Here is a 23,753-nt window from a genome sequence, read left to right as displayed (position 1 = left end):
ACAAAATACATATGCACATAAGAAAGGCCTCCCTAGGAGTACCTAGGACACTTTGGGTGCTAACACCTTCCCACTGTGTAACCAACCCCCTTACCTGTAATCTCTGGCATTTTATTAGTTTTGATTTGAAAACTTCTTATTTTTTGGGTTTTGTTCGTACTTTTCCCTTTTCCCTTGGAAACAATAAAAACACGGTGGCGACTCTGGTTTTATTGATGTCTTGCTTATCCATAGCTTGATGGTCATGAATTTACCGCTACAATATACAATTTAGAGTTTAGTCCTATCTATCAAACTAAGAATGCACAGCAAATCAATCACATTAGATCACAAGTAAATATAACATAAGACACTCTAGAACATTGAAAGAAATTGCATGAAATAATGTGCATGAAAATGCACTAATCAATCACATCAAAAACAAAAGAGTGTCTATGGAGTTTATCACTACCAAAGTCATGTCTCAAATCAGCGTCATTGGCAAAAGATTCAGATTTTCTTCTTCAAACTCAATTTATGAATTTGCAGTCATATTTTCTTTTAGTATTTCCTTTCATACCACTAAAGCTCCTCAAATTAAGGAGATCATATGGACTCCTCCAAATTCAAATTGGGTTAAAGGAAATTGTGATGGAGCTTACGTTCATGATTATAACAAAGTTGCTTGTGGTGGGATTTTCACATACCATAAAGGTGATTTAATTGTTGGGTTTTATGAGCCTTTACTTTGGTCTTACTCCTTTCTTGGTGAATTTTATATTGTCCTTTAGGTTATTAAAATTGCCTCTTCTTACAATTGGAAAAATCTATGGTTGGAATCAGATTCTCTTTTGGTGGTCAAAGCTTTTGGGATCGTTGCTCTTGTTCCTTGGAAACTTAAGCTTTGATGGGAGGCTTTTAGTGTGTATACCTATTCCATCTCTTTTTTGTTATCTCATATTTATAGGGAGGGAAATATCTATGCAGACTCTTTTTCTATCTTAGGCCTGACATCTAATTCTCTTCGTCTAGTTTATTTTATCCCCATTAACATTAGAATAGACTTCTATGAAGCCAATTCTATGAAGAATATGCTTGGATTACCTTTTTATAGGTTTTACTTTTGAGAGGGTTTTGGTTTTTCCCTACCACCCCCTTGTTTTTTTTTGTAACGTTTCCTTTTTCAATATATTTGGGCCTTATTAAAAAAAATTCATCAATAATTGAATTAGTGTTAAAATGTTGAACTATTTCTTTTTCAATGTAAAATATCATATTATTAGCCAAAAAATCATTCTCCATGTTCTTTATTATTGAAAATGATGTTTTCGTAATAATGATAGAAATCAGAAGAGTTAAGATAAGGTAGATTAACCAATCAATTAGTAATATCATTATCAATTTTCCCTTTTTTATATAGAATTTGACATGATATAATTGATAAGTTATGACTAACGAAAATAATATGAAAATGTTCATTTATTTTTCACTAAAGATCAACGAATATAATTTGTTTACAAGAGAACATTTATTATTTATATTAAATGCTTTGTGTAATACCCCGTATAGTATATATACAGAAAATACATTATATGTAAATTAATTGGTACTGATACAACACAAGTGTCTATCGACATCATTATATATACATGTCCAAAAAGATAATATACAACTATGGCACATGATATATAAGACTGCCTAATCAAAAACTAAGATCTATGAATAATATCCATATTACACATAATCCATATCAAAATATAATGATACAAAGTCTTTGAAACATCACCAATCAAATTCTTCTTACCTTTAACTTGCAAATAAACACCTGAAAAATAACAATGATAGTGGGGTGAGATGATAATCTCAGTGAGTTTCTCTATTCTGTAGGTCCACTCAGCTCTAAAGGGATCTCTCAATGATTCTTAACTCAAGTCTTTACCTTTCATTACTTGTGTGTCACTCACACAATGTAACCAAGACTTGAGCATCCAAGGGATATTCACATTGTATAGAAACATGTAAACTTGAGTTCACCTACTCAAATAAATCACGCTTCAGAAGCTACGAAACATTGTTCCCCAACCAGACCTACGTCTAGGGTAAGGCATGGTTCATGCATGTTCATATGATTCAACTTTTTTATGGATTCGAGTTCTCCATGGGACTTGAACCCACATCAAGAATCGTCAATCTTATGGGACTCGAACCCACTTAGAGTATATTTCAATGTATGGGACTCGAACCCACTTAGGAGTACACCTCTCCTCCATGTATCCAATCCAAAGTTGGGACTTAAACCCATTATGAGGAACGAATCATTGGTGCCAGATTCCAATTCTAATTTACATAAGTACCTTAATTGCGATGTGCACTATCAAGGGTAATTTATGTATACATGATTAGGTTCCATCATTCGTCGTGATTGCACTCATCAATCACTAGGTGATAACATTCACCAATTTCCATATTACCACAACATTGTCCATATAATGTCTATTGATTCATAACTCGAGCTACTACTCATCTGTGGTACACACCGAGGTACCTTCGCATCCAAGCATCACCACCTAAGATATTTTCATAACCTAAGTTATCTTTCTAGTTCATTCAGCTAGCTACAACTCTAGGTTTCACCTTACTTATTATCACATGTTTTAATAAATTATTGTTAATTAAATGCAAACATATCACAACATACATATACTTTCCAATTCGATGCATTCACATCATAATGTTATACATAAAGCACATAACATACTATGATTCATAAAGCATACATGCTATTTCAACCATCATTAATCAAGCCATGCTTATCATTCACATATAGTTTATTCATAATTTATTCAATTAAGTTTCTAATCAAGCATTAGGCGAAGCTTCCACGTAACTAGTTAAGCCTAAGCTAATCCACTTAAACGCCACAGAGTGAGTGCTCATTCGATCATCCTATGGTGGGGTTAACCGATCTCAGCGGGTAAAAATAAAGTGAAAACAATAAAATAGGATTCCACTATGTTATAGCTCTCTATGTTAAATTTCAAACGCATCCGACCTTGCATTAATTAGAGCTACGATTCCCGTTTTATGGTGGAAACCGAGAACGAGGTATTTAACCAACTTCAATCTCATCATATCATACATGATAGTTTATCATCACTATACTATAAATAATTTACATAAAAGTCTTTTTTTACTTCACCATTTACTAGAGCATTGAAAGATCTTTCCAATCAACTGTCGCGCCTTATTCTGAGTTATAGAACTCAAGTTATGATGAAAATAGGGTTTTGAACACAATTTTCCTTTTTGATTTGAATCAAGTGTAAACTGTGATTTGAATCAAATCAGTCAGGGGCTACCCAGAAGCGATTGATTAGAATCAAATTCACAGTGTAAATATTCCGATTCAAATCAAATCAAAAACTAAGAGTGCCTAATAAAAAACTAAGATCTATGAACAATATCCACATTGCAAATAATCCACAGCGGGAAATCATAATAACAACGTCTTCGAAACATCATCAGACAACTTCTTCTTGCCTTTAACCTCAAATAAACACTTGAAAAACAACAATTATAGTGGGGTGAGATAATAATCTTTGTGAGTTCCCTTATCCTATGGGTCTACTCAGCTATAAAGGGACCTCTCAATGATTCTTAACTCAAGTGTTTATCTTTCATTACTTGTGTGTCACTCACACAATGTAACAAATACTTAAGCATAAAAGGAACATTGTATGGAAAAATGTAAACTTGAGTTCACCAACTCAAATAAATTACTATTGGGAAGCCAAGTATTGTTCTTCGATCGGACCTACGTCTAAGGTAATGCTCGGTTCACGCATGTTTGTGAGATTCGACTTTCTTATGGATTCGGATTTTCCATTGGACTCGAACCCATTTCAAGAACTATCACTATATGTGACTCAAACCCACTTTGAGTATATTTCTCTATATGGGACTCAAACCCACTTAGGCGTCCACCTCCCCTCTATGGATCCAATCCATAGTTGGAACTCAAACTCATTATGAGGCATAGATCATTGGTTCCACGTCCCTATTCTATTTTACATAAGTGCCTCAATTGGGATGTGCACGATCAAGGGTAATTTCCGAATATGTGGTTATGTTCCATCGTTAATTGTGATTGCACTCATCAATTACTAGGTGATCACATTCACCAATTCTCTTATTATCAAATAATGTTCCATACAAAGCTCATTGATTCATAACTCGAGCAACTACTTGTCTGCGGTACACACCGAGGTACCTTCACATCCAAGCATCACCACCTAAGTTATTTTCATAACCTAATTTATCTTTCTAGTTTATTCACCTATCTATAGCTCTATGTTTCACCTCACTTATTATCACAGGTTTTAATCAATTATTATTCATTCAATGTAAACATATCACCATATCATACATATAACTTCAATTGAAAGAGGTATTTAACCAACTTCAATCTCATCATATCATGCATGATAATTTATCATCACTATCCTATAAATAATTGAAATAAAAATAATTTTTTACTTCACCATTTAATAGAGCATTGAAAGAGCTTTCCAACGTAACTAACCACGCCTTATTTCGAGTTACAGAACTCAAGTTATGACAAAAATATAGTTTTGAACACAATTTTCCTTTTTAATTCGAATAAAGTGTAAATTGTGATTCAAATCCAATCAGTTAAAATTTTTAAAATTGATCCTCAAAATTTGTAAAAAATTGAAAATTAGTCCTTAATAATCTTCAAAATTTATAAATTGGTTCCTTTAAATTTTAAAAATTGAAAATTAGTGTCTATTTTTAAAATTTAAAATTTGGCACTAAAACTTTTAAATTTATAAAAAAGATGCTAAAAATCTAACAAAACCTAAGAAGAAAATAATTTATATTGCAGACATCCTTACCAGCTCCACTGAAATACCAGTCATGGTACCTGAATAGTGGATGCTCGCGACATATGACAGGAAGAAGGTCTATGTTCCAAGATTTGGAACTTAAGCTTGAAGGCTTCGTTGGTTTCAGAGGAAACCAGAAAGGAAATATCATTGGCTCTGGAACTATTAGTAACAGTAAACCTCATTCTATTACTAATGTTATTTTGGTTGATGGTCTGATACATAACCTTTTATCTATTAGTAAGCTTAGTGACAATGGTTATGATATCATTTTTAATCAAAAGTCCTGTAAGGTTGTTAGTCAAAAAGATGGTACAATCCTTTTTAATGGGAAGAGAAAGAACAACATTCATAAAATCAGACATTCTGATCTTGAAGATCAAAATGTAAATTGTCTAATGTATGTTAATGAGGAGCAATGGGTATGGAACAAACATTTGGGCCATGTTAGCATGAGAAGGAGGCTTATCCAACCTGAAGTTTGCTTCAGATGCTCTTTCTGAAGCATGTCAGAAAGGTAAGTTTTCTAAAATATCTTTCAAAGCAAAAACTTTTGTTTCTACCTATAGACCATTAGAACTTCTGCACGTTGATTTGTTTGGACCAGTGAAAAATGCCTCTATCAATGGAAAGAAGTATGGATTGGTCATCGTTGATGACTATAGTCGATGGACATGGGTAGAGTTCTTAAAACACAAGGATGGGTCACATTCTATGATCTCTACTTTATGCTCACTAATGCAAATAGAAATGAACTGCAAAATAGTCATAGTCATAAGTGATCATGGTGACAAATTGAAAATAAACATTTTGAAAATATTTTTGATGCAAATGGGATTTCCCATGATCTTTCATGTCCTAGAACTCCACAAGAAAATGGGGTTATAGAAAGGAAGAATAGATATTTGCAAGAAATGGCTCACACTATGATCTAGAAACTGACATGACTAAGAATTTCTAGGCAAAAGCAGTTAACACAACGTGTTATATTCAGAACATGATTTTTATTAGACCTATTCCGGGTAAGACTCCTTATGAATTGTGGAAGAACAGAAAGCCCAACATTTCCTACTTTCACCCCTTTGGTTGTGAGTATTTTATGTTGAACACTAAAGAGAATCTTGGAAAGTTAGATTGTAAAGCACAAAAGTGTTTATTATTAGAATTTTCTGAATACTCTAAATGCTACAAATTCTTTAAAACTGAAACACGAATTGTTGAAAAATTTAATTCATGTTGGATTTAATGATAAGCTTGACCCTGAAAATTCAAAGCTAGTTAAGATCAATCTTTTAGAATCCAAGGATAATGATTCTGGAGAAAAAGACTTAGAAGGAAAAGCTAAGGAAACTGAAGCAAATGACTGAGAAACGACTCAAACAGAAGCTTTTGTGGGTCCAACTCATCAGAAGAAAAGTAGACCAAGAACTTCTCATTCTGAAGAATTGATTCTGGGAGATAAGGATGCTCCAGTCATAACTAGATCTTCATTCAAACCTTCTGAAGAGACTCTTCTAGGATTGGTATCTTTTATAGAACCCACATCTATTGATGAAGCTCTTCTGGATAATGAATGGACTCTGGATATGCAAGAGGAATTAAATCAATTCACCAGAAACAACATTTGAGATCTTGTTCAGAAACCAAAGGATTTCCATGTTATTAGAACCATATGGGTTTTCAGAACCAAGCTAAATGAGAAGGGATAAGTTGTCAAAAACAAGGCTCGACTAGTAGCACAAGGTTATAGTCAACAATAAGGTATAGACTATATAGAAACCTTTGCTCCAGTTTCCAGGTTAGAGTATATTCGTCTTTTAATTTGATTTGCAGTCAATCATAACACCATCCTTTATCAGATGGATGTTAAGAGTGCATTCTTAAATGGATACAGTTCTGAAGAAGTATATGTGCACCAACCTCCTGGTTTTGAAAGTTCTCAAAATAATGACTTTGTTTTAAAACTAAAAAAATCTTTATATGGTCTGAAATAAGCTCTCATAGCTTGGTATGATAGACTAAGTAACTTACTTTTGGAAAATGATTTTACCAGAGGAAAAATGGACACAACTCTCTTTTGCAAAACCTTTAAGAATGATACTCTAGTTGTACAAATTTATGTTGATGATATTATTTTTGGATATGCTAATGCTTAACTGTGCAAGGATTTTGCTAAGTCAATGCAAGCAGAGTTTGAAATGAGTCTGATGGGAGAACTTAAGTTATTTATGGGAATTAAGATTAATCAATGTTCAGAAGGAACGTACATCCATCAGAGAAAATATATAAGGGAACTTCTGAAGAAGTTCAACTTGTTAGAATGCAAGAAAGCAAAGACTCCAATGCATCCTACATGTATTCTGGAGAAAGAAGAGGTAAGTAGTAAGGTAAATTAGAAGCTATTAAGAGGTGTGACAAGATCTCTCCTTTATCTAACAACTTCTAGACCTAATGTTTTATTTAGTGTCTGCTTATGTGCTCGCTTTCAATCAGATCCTAGGGAGACTTACTTAATTGCTGTTAAGAGAATCTTTAGGTATATGAAAGGTACTACTAACCTTGGTTTGTTTTATAGAAAATCAAGTGAATATAAGTTAGTAGGCTATTGTGATGCTGACTACGCTGGAGACATCATAGAGAGCAAAAGTACTTTTGGAAGTTGTCAATTTCTGGGAGACAATCTGATCTCATGGTCCAACAAGAGACAATTAACAATTGCGCTTTCAATAGCCGAAGCTGAATATATTGTAGCTTCTGGATGAAACACTCAGATTCTCTGGTTGAAGAGTCAGTTGGAAGATTATCAAATATTCGAGAGTAACATTCCTATTCTCTATGATAATACTTGTGCTATTTGTGTGTCTAAGAATCCTATCTTGCATTCTAGGGATAAGCATATTGAAATTAAACATCACTTTTTACGTGACTATGTTTAGAAGGGTATTTTTCACTTAAAATTTATTGATACAAACCATAAATGGACTAATATCTTTACGAAACCCCTTGCCAACGATAGATTCGTTTTCATTCTGAAAAACTTATTTATGTATTTATGTACAGAATGAAAGATGAATTTCAGAATGTTTAAGTCTTCAGAACTCTAGATTAGATTCTGAAGAAAAAAATTGTTGACTCTGAAACATGAGCTTTCTGAAGTAAGGACGTTTCATGAATCAGAAAGGTTCTGATCAAAAGAAATCTTATCGATTTATCTTCTTGATTCTGAATAAGCATTATGTTAAATGTTTGTCATATCGTTTGATATCATGCGGTTCTAAGTGGTGATAGTTGTCCCACTTTCTGAGCATGCATGATAATAACATGACACATTAGGTTTCACAATTCTTGGAATTGGGTTAAAATCTCTTACACTTCCCCCCATGACTGCGTATTTTTTACCTTGACATAATTGCAAGATTTTTCTATATAAACCCATTTCACTCACATTTACACACCATGCTCACATTATTCCCACACTCTCTTCTTTCAAACCTAAAACACCTCTCTGTAACTATTCATCCTCTCCTTCAACAATGGTTGCTCCTCAACAATAGATTTAACAACAGTTTCAAAAACTGCAACTAGCTCATCCTATATCTCCTCCTAGATCTGTCACCATTGAAAGCACTCCTCCATCTAAAGAGGAAATCAGCGGTAGTAATATCCCGTCGGAAAACTATATTATCTGCATAAAGATCGATCCACCAGAAGTTTTGGCATACTACATGGAGATCTGTCTTGAAGATAATATTGATCCTTTGGTGGATCCCTTAAATCTCCCAGATGACTACCCAGCAGTTCCGCCGCCTCCTCCTCCTTCCCGAAACCCTTAGTTTTCAAAATTAGTCTCCGCGCGTATGTCTGCTTTTTATTTCTATCTAAGTGTATTCATATGTGTGTGTGTGTGTGTGCGTGCGTGTAGGTGTGTGTGTGTGTGTGTGTGGTGTGTGGTGTGTGTGTGTGTGGTGTGTGTGTGTGTGTGTGGTGTGTGTGTGTGTGTGTGCACGCGCGCGCGCGTGTATGTATGTATGTGCCTTTTTATGTTTGTTGGAATACTTATTGCATTTCTATTATGTTTTTCTTTGTATTTTCGTCTTTGTATTCAACTGTATATTTTCTGCCTTTTGGCACTACTTAATAAAAATCATGTTTTTTTTTCCATTTTTTAAATCTTATTTGTTTTGTCTATGCCTTTTTTACTAATGATAAAGGGGGATAAACATATCTAAGGGGAAGAATCGTAATTAATTTTGACATACCTACATTCCTGAATAAGAACCCAAACATTGTTTAATGTTTTCTAGTAACAACTACTTCGAAGAATAGTTTGTAACTGTTTTACATGGTTAAGTTCAAAGGTCAGAATGGTTAAGTTCAAACATCATAAGCTCTTGTGAAGTTTCAAAGATCATACTGTAAGTTACTAGTTTATAATGAAATGGTCTACTATCTGAGTATGAAAATTTTCATGCTAATGATTGAGAATCAGATCCAAGCATATGAGTCTTCAAGGAATTAATAACCATGCTCTGAACTTGGAACATTGGGTACTTGGCATCAAGTCTTGAAGTATTGAAAAATTCAGTATCAAGCTATGAGGAAGTGTAACTTCCATAGTAATCATACCTGACAATCAAGATTTTAAGAAGAATTCTTTACCAGGTGCTGAAAGTTATTTTCAAAGAGACTCTTTCTTCAAAGGTAATCTAGCTCTAAAAGAGAGTTTCAAAGAGAACCTGAATCCAATCTGCCGAAGATAACCAGCTCTGAAGCATCTTCAAAAGAATTCAACCAAGCTTCTGAAGTGAAGCTCATCAGAATGTTGATGTTAACAAACCAATGCGCTGGACAACATCAAGCAACTTTTGAAGACAAACCAGATTCTGATGAAAGATCCTTATGGTACTTCAAAAAGGTTAATTAGGAAAGTGATCTTTCATTTTGATTTTATCTTTTTAGGATTATACATTTCAGGGGGAGCTTTATGCTTTTGTAAGATGTATTCTTCTGTGATTACCCTGTACAAAATTGTTCATCAAAATACATATTTTGTCATCATCAAAAAATGGAGATATTGTTAGAACAAGATTTGGTTATGCATCTATACCTTGATGATAACAATGTTGTATTTGTGTGAGAAATTTTTTGGTAACCCAATGGTTTGTTATTGTGTAGCATTAACAACCAATTTTGATTCTGAGTATATGACGTGCAACATCATCAGTTTCTGAACAATGAGTTCCAATTTCGCTTCTGCGTCATTCATAAGAACTTTTGAAAGATGTTCAAATTTGTTGCTGCAATGGTCTTTCTGGTTATGTGTTGATTTACTTATGAGAAGCTTATGAGGAGATGATATATTGCTGCTGCAACATTCTCTCAGTTCGTGCTTCTGAACGTGACTCTGATCACCAAACTTCTGAAGAATGCCAAGCTTTTAAAGTTATGTTACTTAACTGAAGATTATGAAGATCTCAAGCTAGACGTTGAGGTTATCAAGGTTCTTATTGTAGATTCTAAAGACTCTGAAGATTATGAAGATACTGAAGATCTTAAGCCAGACTACTGACGTTGTCAAGGTTCTGACCCAAGATTCTGAAGTTTCTAAATCCTGCTTTATGTTTCTTCATTTCATGCTTCATCAACTTTCATCAGAAGTCAATGAACTTGAAGATAAGATCAAATGAACACGTGATCAAATGATACATAGTACAAATCAAATATCCTTTCCACTATCTGATTTCATGGGCAAGGACAATACTATACAACACACCTGTCATTGAATTTGTGGGCGAATGACAGTACGCAGTATCATTCATTTCACCATCCAAGAATGTACAACCGTTCTATTTGGTTTCCCCATTTTTCCCTCCAGTGGTCTTCTTCTTATACTATATAAGTGGGACTTGGAGACTTGAAGAAAAATAAGAGACACACAAGAATACTGAAGCACTGCTAAACTTAACAAAGTCTATTTCTTTGTGAAAACATATCATTCTTTATGCACAGTTTTCCATTGAGTAATTGTTTATCATTTGTGTAAAATCTGCTTGTATAGAAGTAACTTGTAATACACAAAATATTATTCAAACTATTTGTTTGATTCCTTAAGGAGACTAGGATATAACCGGATCCTTGAGAAGACAAAGAAGGGTATTCTTTTTGAGTCCTTAAGGAGACTAGGGTATAGTCGTATCCTTGAGAAGACAAAGAAGGTTATTCTTTGTGATTATTGTAATCACTTGATTATAGTGGATTAAGTCCTTGTGTATAAGGCGAAATCACCTTGGCGGATGGACTGGATTAGCTTTGAGTTTCAAGTGAATTAGGATAAAATACATGTGTTTTTATCTCTTTGTTATTAACATTTAAGTGGTGTTCTTGAGTTGGTAAAAAGATTTTGTTTTGTAGAACCCAATTCAAACCCTAATTTTCTTGTGTTTTTCACATCTTCACCTTCCATATGATTTCTTTTAACATACTCCTAGGATACTTCTTCCTAAAGTTAGTATTTAAGTGCCTCACAGAAAACCTTTGTTCAACCCAGGGAGAAGCTCATCCATAACAGGCAACGAACCCTGCAATACAACATACATTACAACATCAAATACATGAATAGAATTACAATTAAAATACAACATAAAAGAAATGAATGAATAGAATTATAGTTAAAGTACACCATACATTTTGTTGATCAGAAATGAAAGTGTAGGAAAAACAGTCATCCATACCTCAAAGATCATTAATCAAAAGTTCCCAAAACCATATCCAACCTAGGTTGTTATTCCTTCCTTAAAATCACATTTGGTAATAAAATATGTTCCTAGCTCCCACTTATTGTTAGCCATATCCTTCTTCAACTTCAAAATTGGATACTTCTTAGTAGTTCCACTATTTTCATCACTTTCACATCCACTTTCCAATTTTTCATTTTCATATTCACTTCCATTAACTCCCTCCATATGTTCTTTCTCCTTGTGTTTATTCCACTTGTGTTCTTCCCACTTCTGTTTCTTTTTATTTCTATTACCCTATTGAGAATTTTCATAGTCAATTAGATTATCCGTTTCCTCATCAACAAAATCAACACTATCATTATAGTCATCAAATGTAAAATCCAATGAACTATCAAATTTAAAATTATCATCCTACTATCATCAAAACTTAATGTGTCACCCTCATTCATCACACATACATTACCTTCATCAATGTCCAACCTATCATGCGCCTCACCATCCCGTCCCTCACTATCATGAACACCATCACGTTATCTCTCACCTTTTTGAACACCACCACCCTGTAAATCATCATGTTGTCCCTCACAATGTTGTCCCTAACTTTCTCTAATTACTTATTCATAAAGTTTAGCAAGCAATTTTTCTTCCTCCTCTAGATCAATAATGTTCTTAGAATTTAATTCTTCTTCCTCAAGAGGACCTTAATAAAACTCGGGTTCAAACACATCATATTGTATATAAATATCCACACTGAAATGCAACTTACAAAGATCTACAATGTCAAATGCACCTTTGTCATCACTCAAAACATGCATCCCAAATGTTGGGTCCTTATACAATATTGTGTTTATTTCCCTATAACCTAGTTCTTTCATTATGCCTACCAACTCAAAATACCTCCACCTATCAACATAAGATTTTAATTTTGTCATAGTTCCTCCTTCATATACATTTAGTGTATTTTCCAAAACTGAACTACCATGATGAATCAACAAAAGCAAATTTTATTGCATTACTACCAGTCTAACAAATTTATAATTACAAAGGGAACGAAAATCAGGATAACCCCAAAACCTAAACCTCACATAGATCTACGCATAAAACCCTAAAATATAAAATTGAAAACGATAAAACCTAATACCTATAAACCCTAAACTCTTGAAAAAAATCCTACTACAACTGAAAATCTAGTACGTCTGACTTTGACTAACAGATCTAATAGAAAGGACAAACGTGGCTCGATTTGAATAAATAAGAGGTCAAATTGACCATTTTAAAAGATAAAGGATCAAAATAGACCCAAAAATAATTAAGGGACAGAAAATAATATTTAATCTAAAACCTTCAACTTGATTCTAATCCAATAACTAATTTTAAAATTCACATTGGTAATTTTAATTAATTTTTTTAAGAGAAAAATATATAAAAATATCAAAACACAATAAGTGCCTAAATGACTATAAAAATAAATAGAAATCCAACAAAAATAAAAATCTATGTTATTACCAAAGTAACAAGCTAAATAAATCCAAAACAAGAAAAGTGTTTGAGAAGCTAAAAACCAACCCTTTAGAATTTGAGTTATAGTTCACACCATCACAACTTTAATACTTTTTCTTCTTCATACATGATGATTAGGGCTGGACAAGGATCCGAAGCCCGACCCAAACCGCAGGAAACCGGAAGAAGAAAAAGAAGTAGGCGGGTTAAGATGGATTAGCGGGTGAACGGGTTTAATTAATGGGTTAAACCGGTTCTTAATGGGCGGGTCCAGGTAGGTTTTACTGAATCGCGGGTACCCTGACCCGCCCGGTAGATAGATGTAGGCAAAACTATGTCGTTTTGGATTAGGGTACAATTGTGTCACTATCCTTCTCTCGTTCTGTTTGTTGTTCTCTCTTTCACTCCTCATCCGCACGGCGCACACCATCATCACTCACCAAACATAGCTTCAACCCTCACCACCCACCACATATACATCATCACTCACCATCCACTATCATTAACCATCGTCAAATGAAGTTGTGGTGTTCATTCAAATCTTCTCTCACACCATAAAACCCTATCTTCAACTCTCACCACCCACCATTGATCCACCATCGGAATGAGGTTCGAAGGATCTAGCATCGTTGATACTTGGAAAGCTTGAATTCGTTCTTCATTATTTATAAGTTTGATTCTTCATTCTTTGTTTTTATCTTATTTTTTTTTTGGGGAATGATTTTGTTCTTTGTTTTGTACATGATTTCCAAGTCGTGTTTTGTCCATCATACGAAGTTTTGTTAATTCATCTTCAACTCTCCTTTCACACCATCCGAAAGTTTGATACCTGGAAAGCTTGCAAGTAAGAGGTTCAACATAATTTTTATCAGTTTGACTGTCCATTAACAACAATTTTAAGGATGGGCTCTTTGTAATGCAAAAGTTTGGGTTTTGTCTTAGAATTTGTTTTGAAGGAAAAACTCTCTATGACACCAATTTATTCACTGTTTGCATCAGTATTGAACTTTTACTTTCATGTTTGGTACAATTTTGTTCTTCCTGTATCTTATAAGCAACTCATGTTTACAACTTCCTGTGAGGCTAGAAAATCTGGTTTTGGAGTATTACTTTTAATTTGCCATTTTATATGGCTGGTTTACAATGTGTGTAGTACCTAGTTTTGAAAATACAACTAATGTATTATTGATTTATCTTAGTATTTCTGAATTAGATGTTGCTGTCTGTTTTTCATGTTACATGCTTCTTGCCACATTCATTCATTCAATACAGTTTATGTATTTTGAGACAGAACAATGTGGCAATGTGTTATTACATATTTATAGGAAGGGGCAGTACATGTAAGAATCCGTCTCCAATATAAATGGTAGGGTAAAATTGGGGAGAATAATTTGAAATATTGTTCTACTTTCAAATTTGGGCTGATATGTAGGGTAAATATTGTAATGCAGTCCCAAAGAACTCAAAGAACTCAAAGAACTCAAAGAACTCAAAGAACTCAAAGAACTCAAAGAACCATAGAGCAAGATCCACTAAACTGTAAGTGTATTCAACTTGTTTTATATTGTGTTTGAAATTTATAAGTTGTCCTAAAAACCATGTACTTATCTCATTGATGGCAACAATATGTATTACCTAATGATGTTATTGATGTTATTGATATTTGATTTGGATAGATGGATCAACGTCAGAGTAGCACGGAAAGAGTCTTAGAGCAAGAGAAATGCAATTGTAAGTGTATTTGACTTCGTGTCTTTGAAATGTATGCTAATTGGGACTGTATGTGTTGTATGCATATGAATTTGGGCTGAATTATGACTATTTTAAACTGATTTTCAAATTGATTTAAAACCAATTAGTAGTGTATGAGATTGTTTGAAATGTATGTTAATTGGGTTTGTTTATATGTGTTGTATGCATATGAATTGGGACTGTTTTAACATTGCTATAACTGCTATAACATTGCTATAACTGCTATAACATTGCTATAACTCTTATTTGCCAGCACTAGGGCTGGAACTGCAATTTGCCAACACTGTGCTATAACTTATATATCTTGCCAGCACTGTGCTATGTATACTGTGCTATAACTTATAATCTCTTTTAGTTCTTGAGTTTCATAATGTGGTTACTTTTACCTGATTTTTCTTGAGTTAAGTCACTGTTTTGAGAAGTATGTAATATTTTGCTATGGCTTTAGAAGATTTGCATAGGTTTATGCGTTTTTATACTAATATGCCTCCACTTTGGCTTTTTGTTTTAGTTGGTTTAGAAGGTAACTCGTGCATTGCATGATTTTTCAAAGTCATAAAAAACATTGAGATGGTATAAGTTGAAAATGAGGATATGCATGATTAGATTTGAAATTTAAAACATGAGATATTTAAATAATTGTCATTCATAGAAACAAGATACGAAACTAAGCCATTCTTCAGTACACGTCCTTCAGTTTAATGGATTCATGTGGATTTAGGGGGTTGAGTGTCAAGGATTTCAACTTTGTAAATTAATTATTTATAAAAAAAAATGTGGATTCATGTGGATTTTATGCATCTTGCCAACACTGCTATGTATATTATGCTATAACTTATATATCTTGCCAGATCTTGGTATGATCTGTTATGTTAAAAAATTACTAACTTTTATGCATCTTGCCAGCACTGCTATGTATACATTGTCATTGTTCAATGAATGGGTTTTATAAAATTTATTCATAACCTTGTCCAGCCCTAGCCAGCACTGTGCTATAACTGCTATTTGCCAGCACTGTGCTATAACTGCTATTGCTATAACATTGCTATAACTGCTATTTTCCAGCACTGTGCTATCACTGCTATTTGCCAGCACTGCTATTGTTGTCTCTATTTTATGAATTGGAACCGTTATTTGTTGATTGGTAGTTCTTGATTGGCTCCTTCGTTATTTTAGTGACTGGTGAGCCTAATCAAAATCTACCAATTAATGAAGTAGGTTCAGCTATGCAACCTATAAAGAAGAGGAAATCTAGTGCAAGTGGTTCTAGGCAAACATCTGCTTGCTAGGAACATTTTATTAGATTACCCGATGACCTAGTTGATGCACCCACTGCAGCCTGCAAACTCTGCCATAAAAAATACTTATGTGACCCTAGGACTCACGGCACCACTAATTTGAACCACCGTATTTTAAAATGTTCTAAGAAGCCCCTTGTCGTGTCAACTGACTCCACACAAACTATTCTAACATACCCAAGTGTAGATGGTAAATTGGTTCAAGGTAGCTCTAGATTTGACAAGAAAGCTTGTAGAAATGCTTTGTCAGTTTTTGTAGTTCTAGATGAGCAGCCATTTAGTGCAGTAGAGGGTGAAGGGTTTAAATTTTATTCCAAAGTAATGCAACCCCAATTTACCATCCCATCTAGGCGTACGGTAGCTAAGGACTGTTTTCAGCTATACTTGGATGAAAAACAAAAGTTAAAGGCCTTTTTTAAGTCTGATTGCAATAGGGTAGCACTTACTACTGATTGTTGGACTTCTATACAAAATCTCAACTACTTGACCCTTACGGCACACTTTGTGGATAATGAATGGAAGTATAAAAAAAGAATTATAAGCTTTACCATAATTCCAAACCACAAAGGTGAAACTGTAGGTAGGAAGATTGAAGAAGTGTTAAGGGATTGGGGAATTAGGAATGTGTCAACCATAACTGTTGATAATGCCACTTCAAATGATCTTGCTGTGACATATCTAAAGAGAAAAATAGAAAATATGAATGGGTTAATGGGGGATGGAGAGTGTTTTCATATGAGGTGTTCAGCTCACATTTTGAACTTGGTGGTAAATGAGGGTTTGAAAGATAAACATTTATCTGTAACTAGTGTTAGAGATGCTGTTAGATTTGTTAAGTCCTCACCTCATAGGGCAACCAAGTTTAAAGAATGCATTGAATTTGCTAGAATAACTTGCAAAAAATTAGTATGTCTTGATGTTTCAACTCGTTGGAACGTGACATATTTAATGCTAGAGGCTGTGGAGAAGTTTCAACTTGCTTTTGAAAAGCTTGAGGATGAAGAGTCAAGCTATAGGGAGTTCTTTGGAAAAGGTAATCCCCCTAGTAATGATGATTGGGACATTGCTAGGGCTTTTAGCGCTTTCCTAAAGTTATTCTATGAAGCAAATAAGACTTTTTCCACCTCTCAAAATGTGAGTTTGCATACTTGTTTTCACCAAGTGTCTGCCATTTATTGTGAGTTAAAGCAAGCTACTTTGAACTTAAATGATTTTTTTGCAAGTGTGGGTGGAGATATGATAGAAAAATATAATAGATATTGGGGAAGTCCTGATAAGATGAACAAGATGATATATTTTGGTATTATTCTTGATCCAAGATACAAGTTGAGTTACATTGAGTGGGCGTTTAAGGACATGTATGGAGTTGGATCAAAGTTTGGTAGTGACTTGGTAAAATCTATAAAAGAGAATTTACAAAAGTTGTATGATTGGTATAAGCAAGCTTATGACCAAGAACATAATTCCATACAGCCTCTTGGTAGTGGTGGAAATAATGTCTCCAATGATGAAACAAATGCATCTGCTGCCCGTTCATCACTTATGGCTAGAGCTGATGCTTTTGAGCAACATTTAGAGGAGCAAGATTCGATTGATCAACAAAATGAGCTTGAGGTGTATAATTCTAGTAAGTGTGTCAAAAGGGATCCTAACTTTGACATTCTTGTATGGTGGAAACGTAATTCAATCGAATATCCTATTTTATCTACAATGGCTAAAGATATTTTAGCCACATCAGTGTCTACTGTTGCTTCTGAAAGTGCTTTTAGCACAGGAGGGAGAGTCATAGAAACCTATAGGAGTTCTCTAACTGCTGAAATGGCCGAGGCTTTAATTTGCACCCAGAATTGGTTAAGGCCTTCTTTTACCTATTTCAAAGATATGAATCTCATGGAAGATTTTGAGATTTCAGAAGATATTGTAACAGGTAAATTTATTATTGAACTTCTAATAAATATGATGTAATGTTGTATAATTATGCCTTATTAAAAATTGTTTATTTAATTATTTTAGAGTTTCAACAAATGTCTTTAGCAGCAAAACGAGTATCAGGTGTCTCATCATCACAGTCTCAGCCACAACCTTCGGGTTGTGCTTGAAATGGATGTATGTATATCATTATTTACTTATTAATTTATTATTATTTTTGTTAACTAATGTTTATGTTGTCCAATTTTCCAGGTCAACTATGTTTTTGATTTTTTTGGAGTCATGCATGATCTATATATATATATATATATATATATATATATATATATATATATATATATATATATATATATATATATATATATATATATATATATATATATATATATATATATTATATATATATATATATATATATATATATATATATATATATATATATATATATATATATATATATATCTACTCAATGGCCGAATGAAAAATAGCTAGGCTATGATTTTTGATTTTTTGGAGTCATGCATGACCTATATATATGAGCCTGTGAAAGTTACCAATGCCTATTGGTTGGTTGCCATTGGAGCCTGTGAAAGTTTCTACAGGTTTTATTTTGCTTTATATTTACGTTTTCCCCATCACTCCATCCGTTTGGGAAGTGAAAGAAGAAGGTGAAGGCTCTGGAGCTGTTAAAGACGAGACTGCCCAAACTGTTGTCGTCATTGAGCATTAGTATTTCACTCTTTTTATCGTTTTATCATTTTCTTGCTTTCGTTCTAATGTGATTGATAGTGCATGGTTTTTTCCCATTAGTATATAATGTACACCCTGAACATGCTCCTTGTTTAATTGCCAATGGTTAACCACTTTCACATTAGTATATAATGTACACCCTGAACTGTAGAGGATTCAATTTATTTTATTACTGTGCTTGATGTTCTGTTTAACTTTCAGTCTGCTTTATGTGCTCAACTTTTAGTTTCATAAACTAAAATTTGGTATTACTTTAATTACTCTAATAATTATATTTGCAATTGATTTTAACAGGAAGCTCTACTAAATACCTTGAATAATGAGACTCAGAGATTACAAGAACAAGTATATTTTGGACAAATAAAATCTCACACTGATGTATTGGACAAGCTCCTATCAGAAGTTGGTATTCAACGCTATAATCCTCGGATATAATGTTTTAAAATTTTATATTTCTGGAAAACTTGTATAATGTGATGTGTGGCTAACCAGTTTCTGATTGATGTAGATTATTTCTGATAACAAACCAAGGTTCATATCTCTTGCGATGTTTACTTTTGGAGAGGCATCTATACTAAACGGGATTAACTATTTGCATTCTCCTAGAAGTAAGTTGTTTGATATGTTAAAATAAACAGGTCCATTCCTACACACTGGTCTTTTGTCTTATCATTTGGACTGTTTTTATCCAATGCAACAATGGATGATTTGAAGCCCGTGACACATCTTTTTGCCGTTGACATCACTTTAGCGAGTGGATTAAGTTACTCCGCCAAGGCTTCAATTATCTGGTTAATACTAATTTGCATTTCTTTTAAATATTCTTCTATCTTTTAGCCTGATGACTGTCATTGGTTGGAGTGTTAGGCCACTTATTCAATACTTGTATTTTTTTTATTTGAACATTATTCTACAGATAGAAGGGTCCAAAGATGCTCGTGTAGGTCTTCTGTTTAGTGGCAATCATACTACAAATTTATTTAGCCTCCTTTTTGTGAAGGTTTTTGAAATTACTACATCCTCATATAGGTTTGCTTTATAATTTTTAAAGTTGACTTTTAATAATAGATTGATTGGCATTTGTCTATTTGATTCTGCAGTTTTATGCATTTCTTTTCTAAGTTTATGCACGGTTTTATATCTATTGTATGAATGCATGGTTTTTGCTTTTTATTTAGGTCTCATCAGTATTTCACTGTTCGTCTTGTTTTCAAACTGATTAAGTCTCGTTAGTCTCGTTGTATGCTTTATCATAATCTATTGAATTGAGCAAGACATGGATTTCAGTGTGGTTGATAATCGACGTAGTATTTCTGTGTTTGATTAATAGTCTTATGAACATTGAGCTTTTTTTCGTTTTAGATAATGTGATGCTGTTTACGGCCGTTTTGTTTATCAACTTTGTATGTTCTTAGTTTAACATTTTTGTGTGTGTTCGTTTTGACCGTGCAGAGGAGTGCTGCTGATTCAATTTTGCGGGATTTGCAAGAGAATCCTGATATGTGGCTTCAAGTTATGCATATCTTGCAGATTACTCAAAATCTCAATACCAAGTTCTTTGCATTGCAGGTTGGCTTGTTTAATGAATTCCTCTAGAGTTAATTTTAGGAGGGGTGGATCGCAATTTTTCAAAATAAAATATGGATTTTGATTTATGATTTCCTGCACTGTTATGATCTCCTGCACTGTTATGATTTCCTGCACTGTTATGATTTCAAAAGCTCTAATTGATTTGTTATATGATCAAGATTTGTGTGCTGGGTTGGTTGTTTAATACTGCACTGTATTTGAAAGCATACTTACTCTAAATTTTAAAGCACTAAAAATGAGGTACTTCAGTTTGTAATTATGTGAGATTTGAATGGAAGTACCTGTAACTGAATTTGCTTTGTCAGAGGTCTTGAATATATAGCTTATATTATCTGAAACTTCTTTTTGTAGCCATTTTGCCAAGAGGCTGGCTTATGACAAAAATGTTCATGCCACATCACTTTGTTTGATCGACCTATTGACTCAATATTCGTTTGACTACTGTGTTTATGTTTTCATATTTGTTTTAAATGGATTACTTAGTTTTGTCCTCTGCAGTCTACTTACTTCTTTTGGAGCTTTGCCTTTGGAAACAATGCTTATTAAATGTCAAACAAGTTTTTCATCTCGAATGAGAATAATATATCAGCTGCCTTTCTTAGTTTATGTTTTTTCTATTCTTGTACATTATATTCAGGTTCTTGAAGGTGTGATTAAATATAGATGGAATGCATTACCTGCTGAGCAGCGAGACGGGATGAAGAATTTCATCTTTGATATCGTTGTACAGGTATCAACTGTATTTCACAAAAGCAGTTATTTGTGTTGAGCTAGTCAGGCATACTGTAGCGGTGTATTCGTCACTTTATGATTTATTGATTAAATCAAAAGCAAAGCATACAAAAAAATCGAGTCGCCACCGCACTTTTATTTATCCAAAGGAATGGCTAAAAAGCGAACAAAAGCCTAAGAAGTTTTACACATAGAAAACTAATGAAAAGATCAGAGATCTGGGTAAGGGGTTAATTACGCAATGGGAAGGTGTTAGGCACCCAAAACGTCCTAGGTACTCCTAGGGAGCCCTTTTCACAACTTGTTGTACGAAATGTTATTTGTTTATGAAATATTTATTGTGCAAACATGAATTGAAGGGATGAGAAAAGAATGTACAAGTTATTATTTTTGTGTTTGAACGGATGAACTCGTTGCCTACGTACCTTTCCATGGAAGGTAAGGATCAAAACGCCGTAGTTCGGCTAAAAGATTTCCAAAAGTATGGGTGGATTCATTTTAAACAAAAGCACTAAGGTCTTTCGTTATCCACGGGAGAACACTCAACCTATACAAACAACAAGTCCACCATGAGAGAAAAGCTTCAACTTGCTAGTGAGGGGTTAACCCTATAATAAGCAAGGAAGTCTTACAATTCAATCACTAAGGACAAAAGGTGAGATTAACATCAACCAACTAGGATAAATCAAACCTATGGCTAAGGTATGAAAACTTATCAAGAAAGTGGACTGGAGCCACAAAACAATTGAATGAGTGGAATTAATCAATTAGAATTTATTCACAAATGATGGTCAAAGTATGATTAGAATTCAATTCAAAAGAAGTATTATGAAAGTGAAGTTTGAAAAATCATAGGCTTAAGGCCTAGGTTTCTAATTTGAAAAGAAGCGAAAAATGTTTGCACAATATTTTTCAAGTTTTGGGTTAACATGCAAATGGAGGTTTAAAGAAACAAAAAGGTGGGAGGGTGAGGAAGTAAAACTTCTTAGATGTTCACCTCTTGAGATCATGTGTAGATGATTCAAGTGATTCCTTTGGAATAGGCAACAAGCAAATAACAAATGAGCGAAGTAAATGGATATCGGATGCCAATCAATGGACTTATTCCAATCTCACAAAACAAAAAGAAGCAGGGATACCAGATGCCAATCAATGGACTTATACCAATCTCCTAAAACAAAATGAAACATGGATACCAGATGCCAATCAATGGACTTATACCAATCTCCAAGGGATGATCATAGGAAACAACTGCCAATAGATGGACTTACAATTGACTCCTCACAAGAAACAAATAACAAATGCAATAAGCAAGAGGAAACAAGTTGCCAATCAATGGTCTTACACTCGACTCCAAGGAAAGGAATGCCAATGAATGGTCTTAGTTCCAAATCCCTCCAGATCATAGGAAACAACTGCCAATAGCTGGACTTACAATTGACTCCTCAATGGACAAAACAAAATGTCACAAAGATATGAACAATGATTATGAAATGATATACCAGTAATGATGATACATGCACAAAGGCACACATAAGCAAATATGCACAGATGAATCAAGTAAGCAAACAAACAAGTCATTTAGCACACACTGTATACAATCAATTAGGCTCAAGCAGGGTTAGGCTTTACAGCCAACTGAAATGGGGTATTTTGAGCTCTTAACCCTAACATTGAGAGTTAGGGTGAAACAGATGAAATGGAGATGAGGGGTGTGCCTCATAGCTCTTATCCCTGGTCAGGGAGAGCTTTAAACAATAGAAAGTGTGGGAGTTCAGAAAGTTGGAACTCTTCTCCGCAAATGATTGACTCTATAAGATCTTGGGTTATTATTCACAATGCATCAACACATGGTATGAGCAAGGTGAATGACACACTGAGTAGCAGGAGATGGACTACACATCTCTTTTATCTGCCAATTGCCTCCTAAGAGGACTTTACCTGCTTGGCACAAAATTAAACAATCACAAGCATTGCCTCTTAAGGAGGGCTTCAGACAGGTGCCTACACATAACAGTAGGTCTTCCAGACTACATGAAGATTAGGGATTTTACCTAAGTGGTTAAGCAACCAAGCAAAGCAAAGTTCAAATGAACTTAAAGCAACTTAAGTACCTGTGGAAACAACTAAACAAATCAGTACAATACTCAGACAAACAGACAACAGTCAATAAGCAACTAACAATCCCAATGTACAAAATGTGTAAGCCAAAAGGCAAACTCAAATGAGTTAGCATCAACCTACAAAACACACAAGTGTTAGTAATCAAAACCAAACATCAATATTCACATGATGAAGCATCGTCAACTATGGAACTTGGATGCTTAAACCTGAAATCAAAACTCACATGTAAGCAACAAACCACTAGGTCAAAGCCTAGGGTCAAAGATGGAGAAAAAATTCAAAACAGGAGCTGAAATTTAACACAAAGTAACTTCAACCACATATTGACAAGTCCTAAAAAGGCTCACATCAAAATCAATCACCAAAAGCATTTCATGATCAAAAGAAGTCAAAGGCAATTTCAAAACTCATATGTGATCATCATGAATGAAAAATTCAAATAAAAACAGAAATGG

At 33.9% G+C, this 23,753-nt stretch overlaps 1 protein-coding gene across 1 annotated transcript; it reads left to right on the top strand.

The window, feature by feature from the left end:
- Positions 1–15,313: 15,313 nt before the first annotated feature.
- LOC127103670 (zinc finger BED domain-containing protein RICESLEEPER 2-like) lies at positions 15,314–18,272 on the top strand. The gene is made up of 4 exons (XM_051040913.1): positions 15,314–15,398; positions 15,941–16,019; positions 16,254–18,100; positions 18,187–18,272. Exons 1-4 carry the CDS (start codon positions 15,314–15,316, stop codon positions 18,270–18,272), a joined length of 2,097 nt encoding a protein of 698 aa, XP_050896870.1.
- Positions 18,273–23,753: the final 5,481 nt, after the last annotated feature.

The sequence above is a fragment of the Lathyrus oleraceus genome, chromosome 7 (assembly GCF_024323335.1).
Source record: "Lathyrus oleraceus cultivar Zhongwan6 chromosome 7, CAAS_Psat_ZW6_1.0, whole genome shotgun sequence".
NCBI classification, from domain to species: domain Eukaryota; kingdom Viridiplantae; phylum Streptophyta; class Magnoliopsida; order Fabales; family Fabaceae; genus Lathyrus; species Lathyrus oleraceus.
Note: the sequence above shows the minus strand (reverse complement) of the source record. Positions and strands in the feature narration are given on the sequence as shown.

Coding starts and splice junctions, on each gene's coding strand:
- LOC127103670 (XM_051040913.1), top strand. CDS start 15,314: ATGGCTTTAGAAGATTTGCATAGGTTTATGCGTTTTTATACTAATATG. Junction 15,399..15,940: donor TGTTTTAGTTGGTTTAGAAG/GTAACTCGTGCA, acceptor GCTATTTTCCAG/CACTGTGCTATCACTGCTAT. Junction 16,020..16,253: donor GAACCGTTATTTGTTGATTG/GTAGTTCTTGAT, acceptor ATGTGACCCTAG/GACTCACGGCACCACTAATT.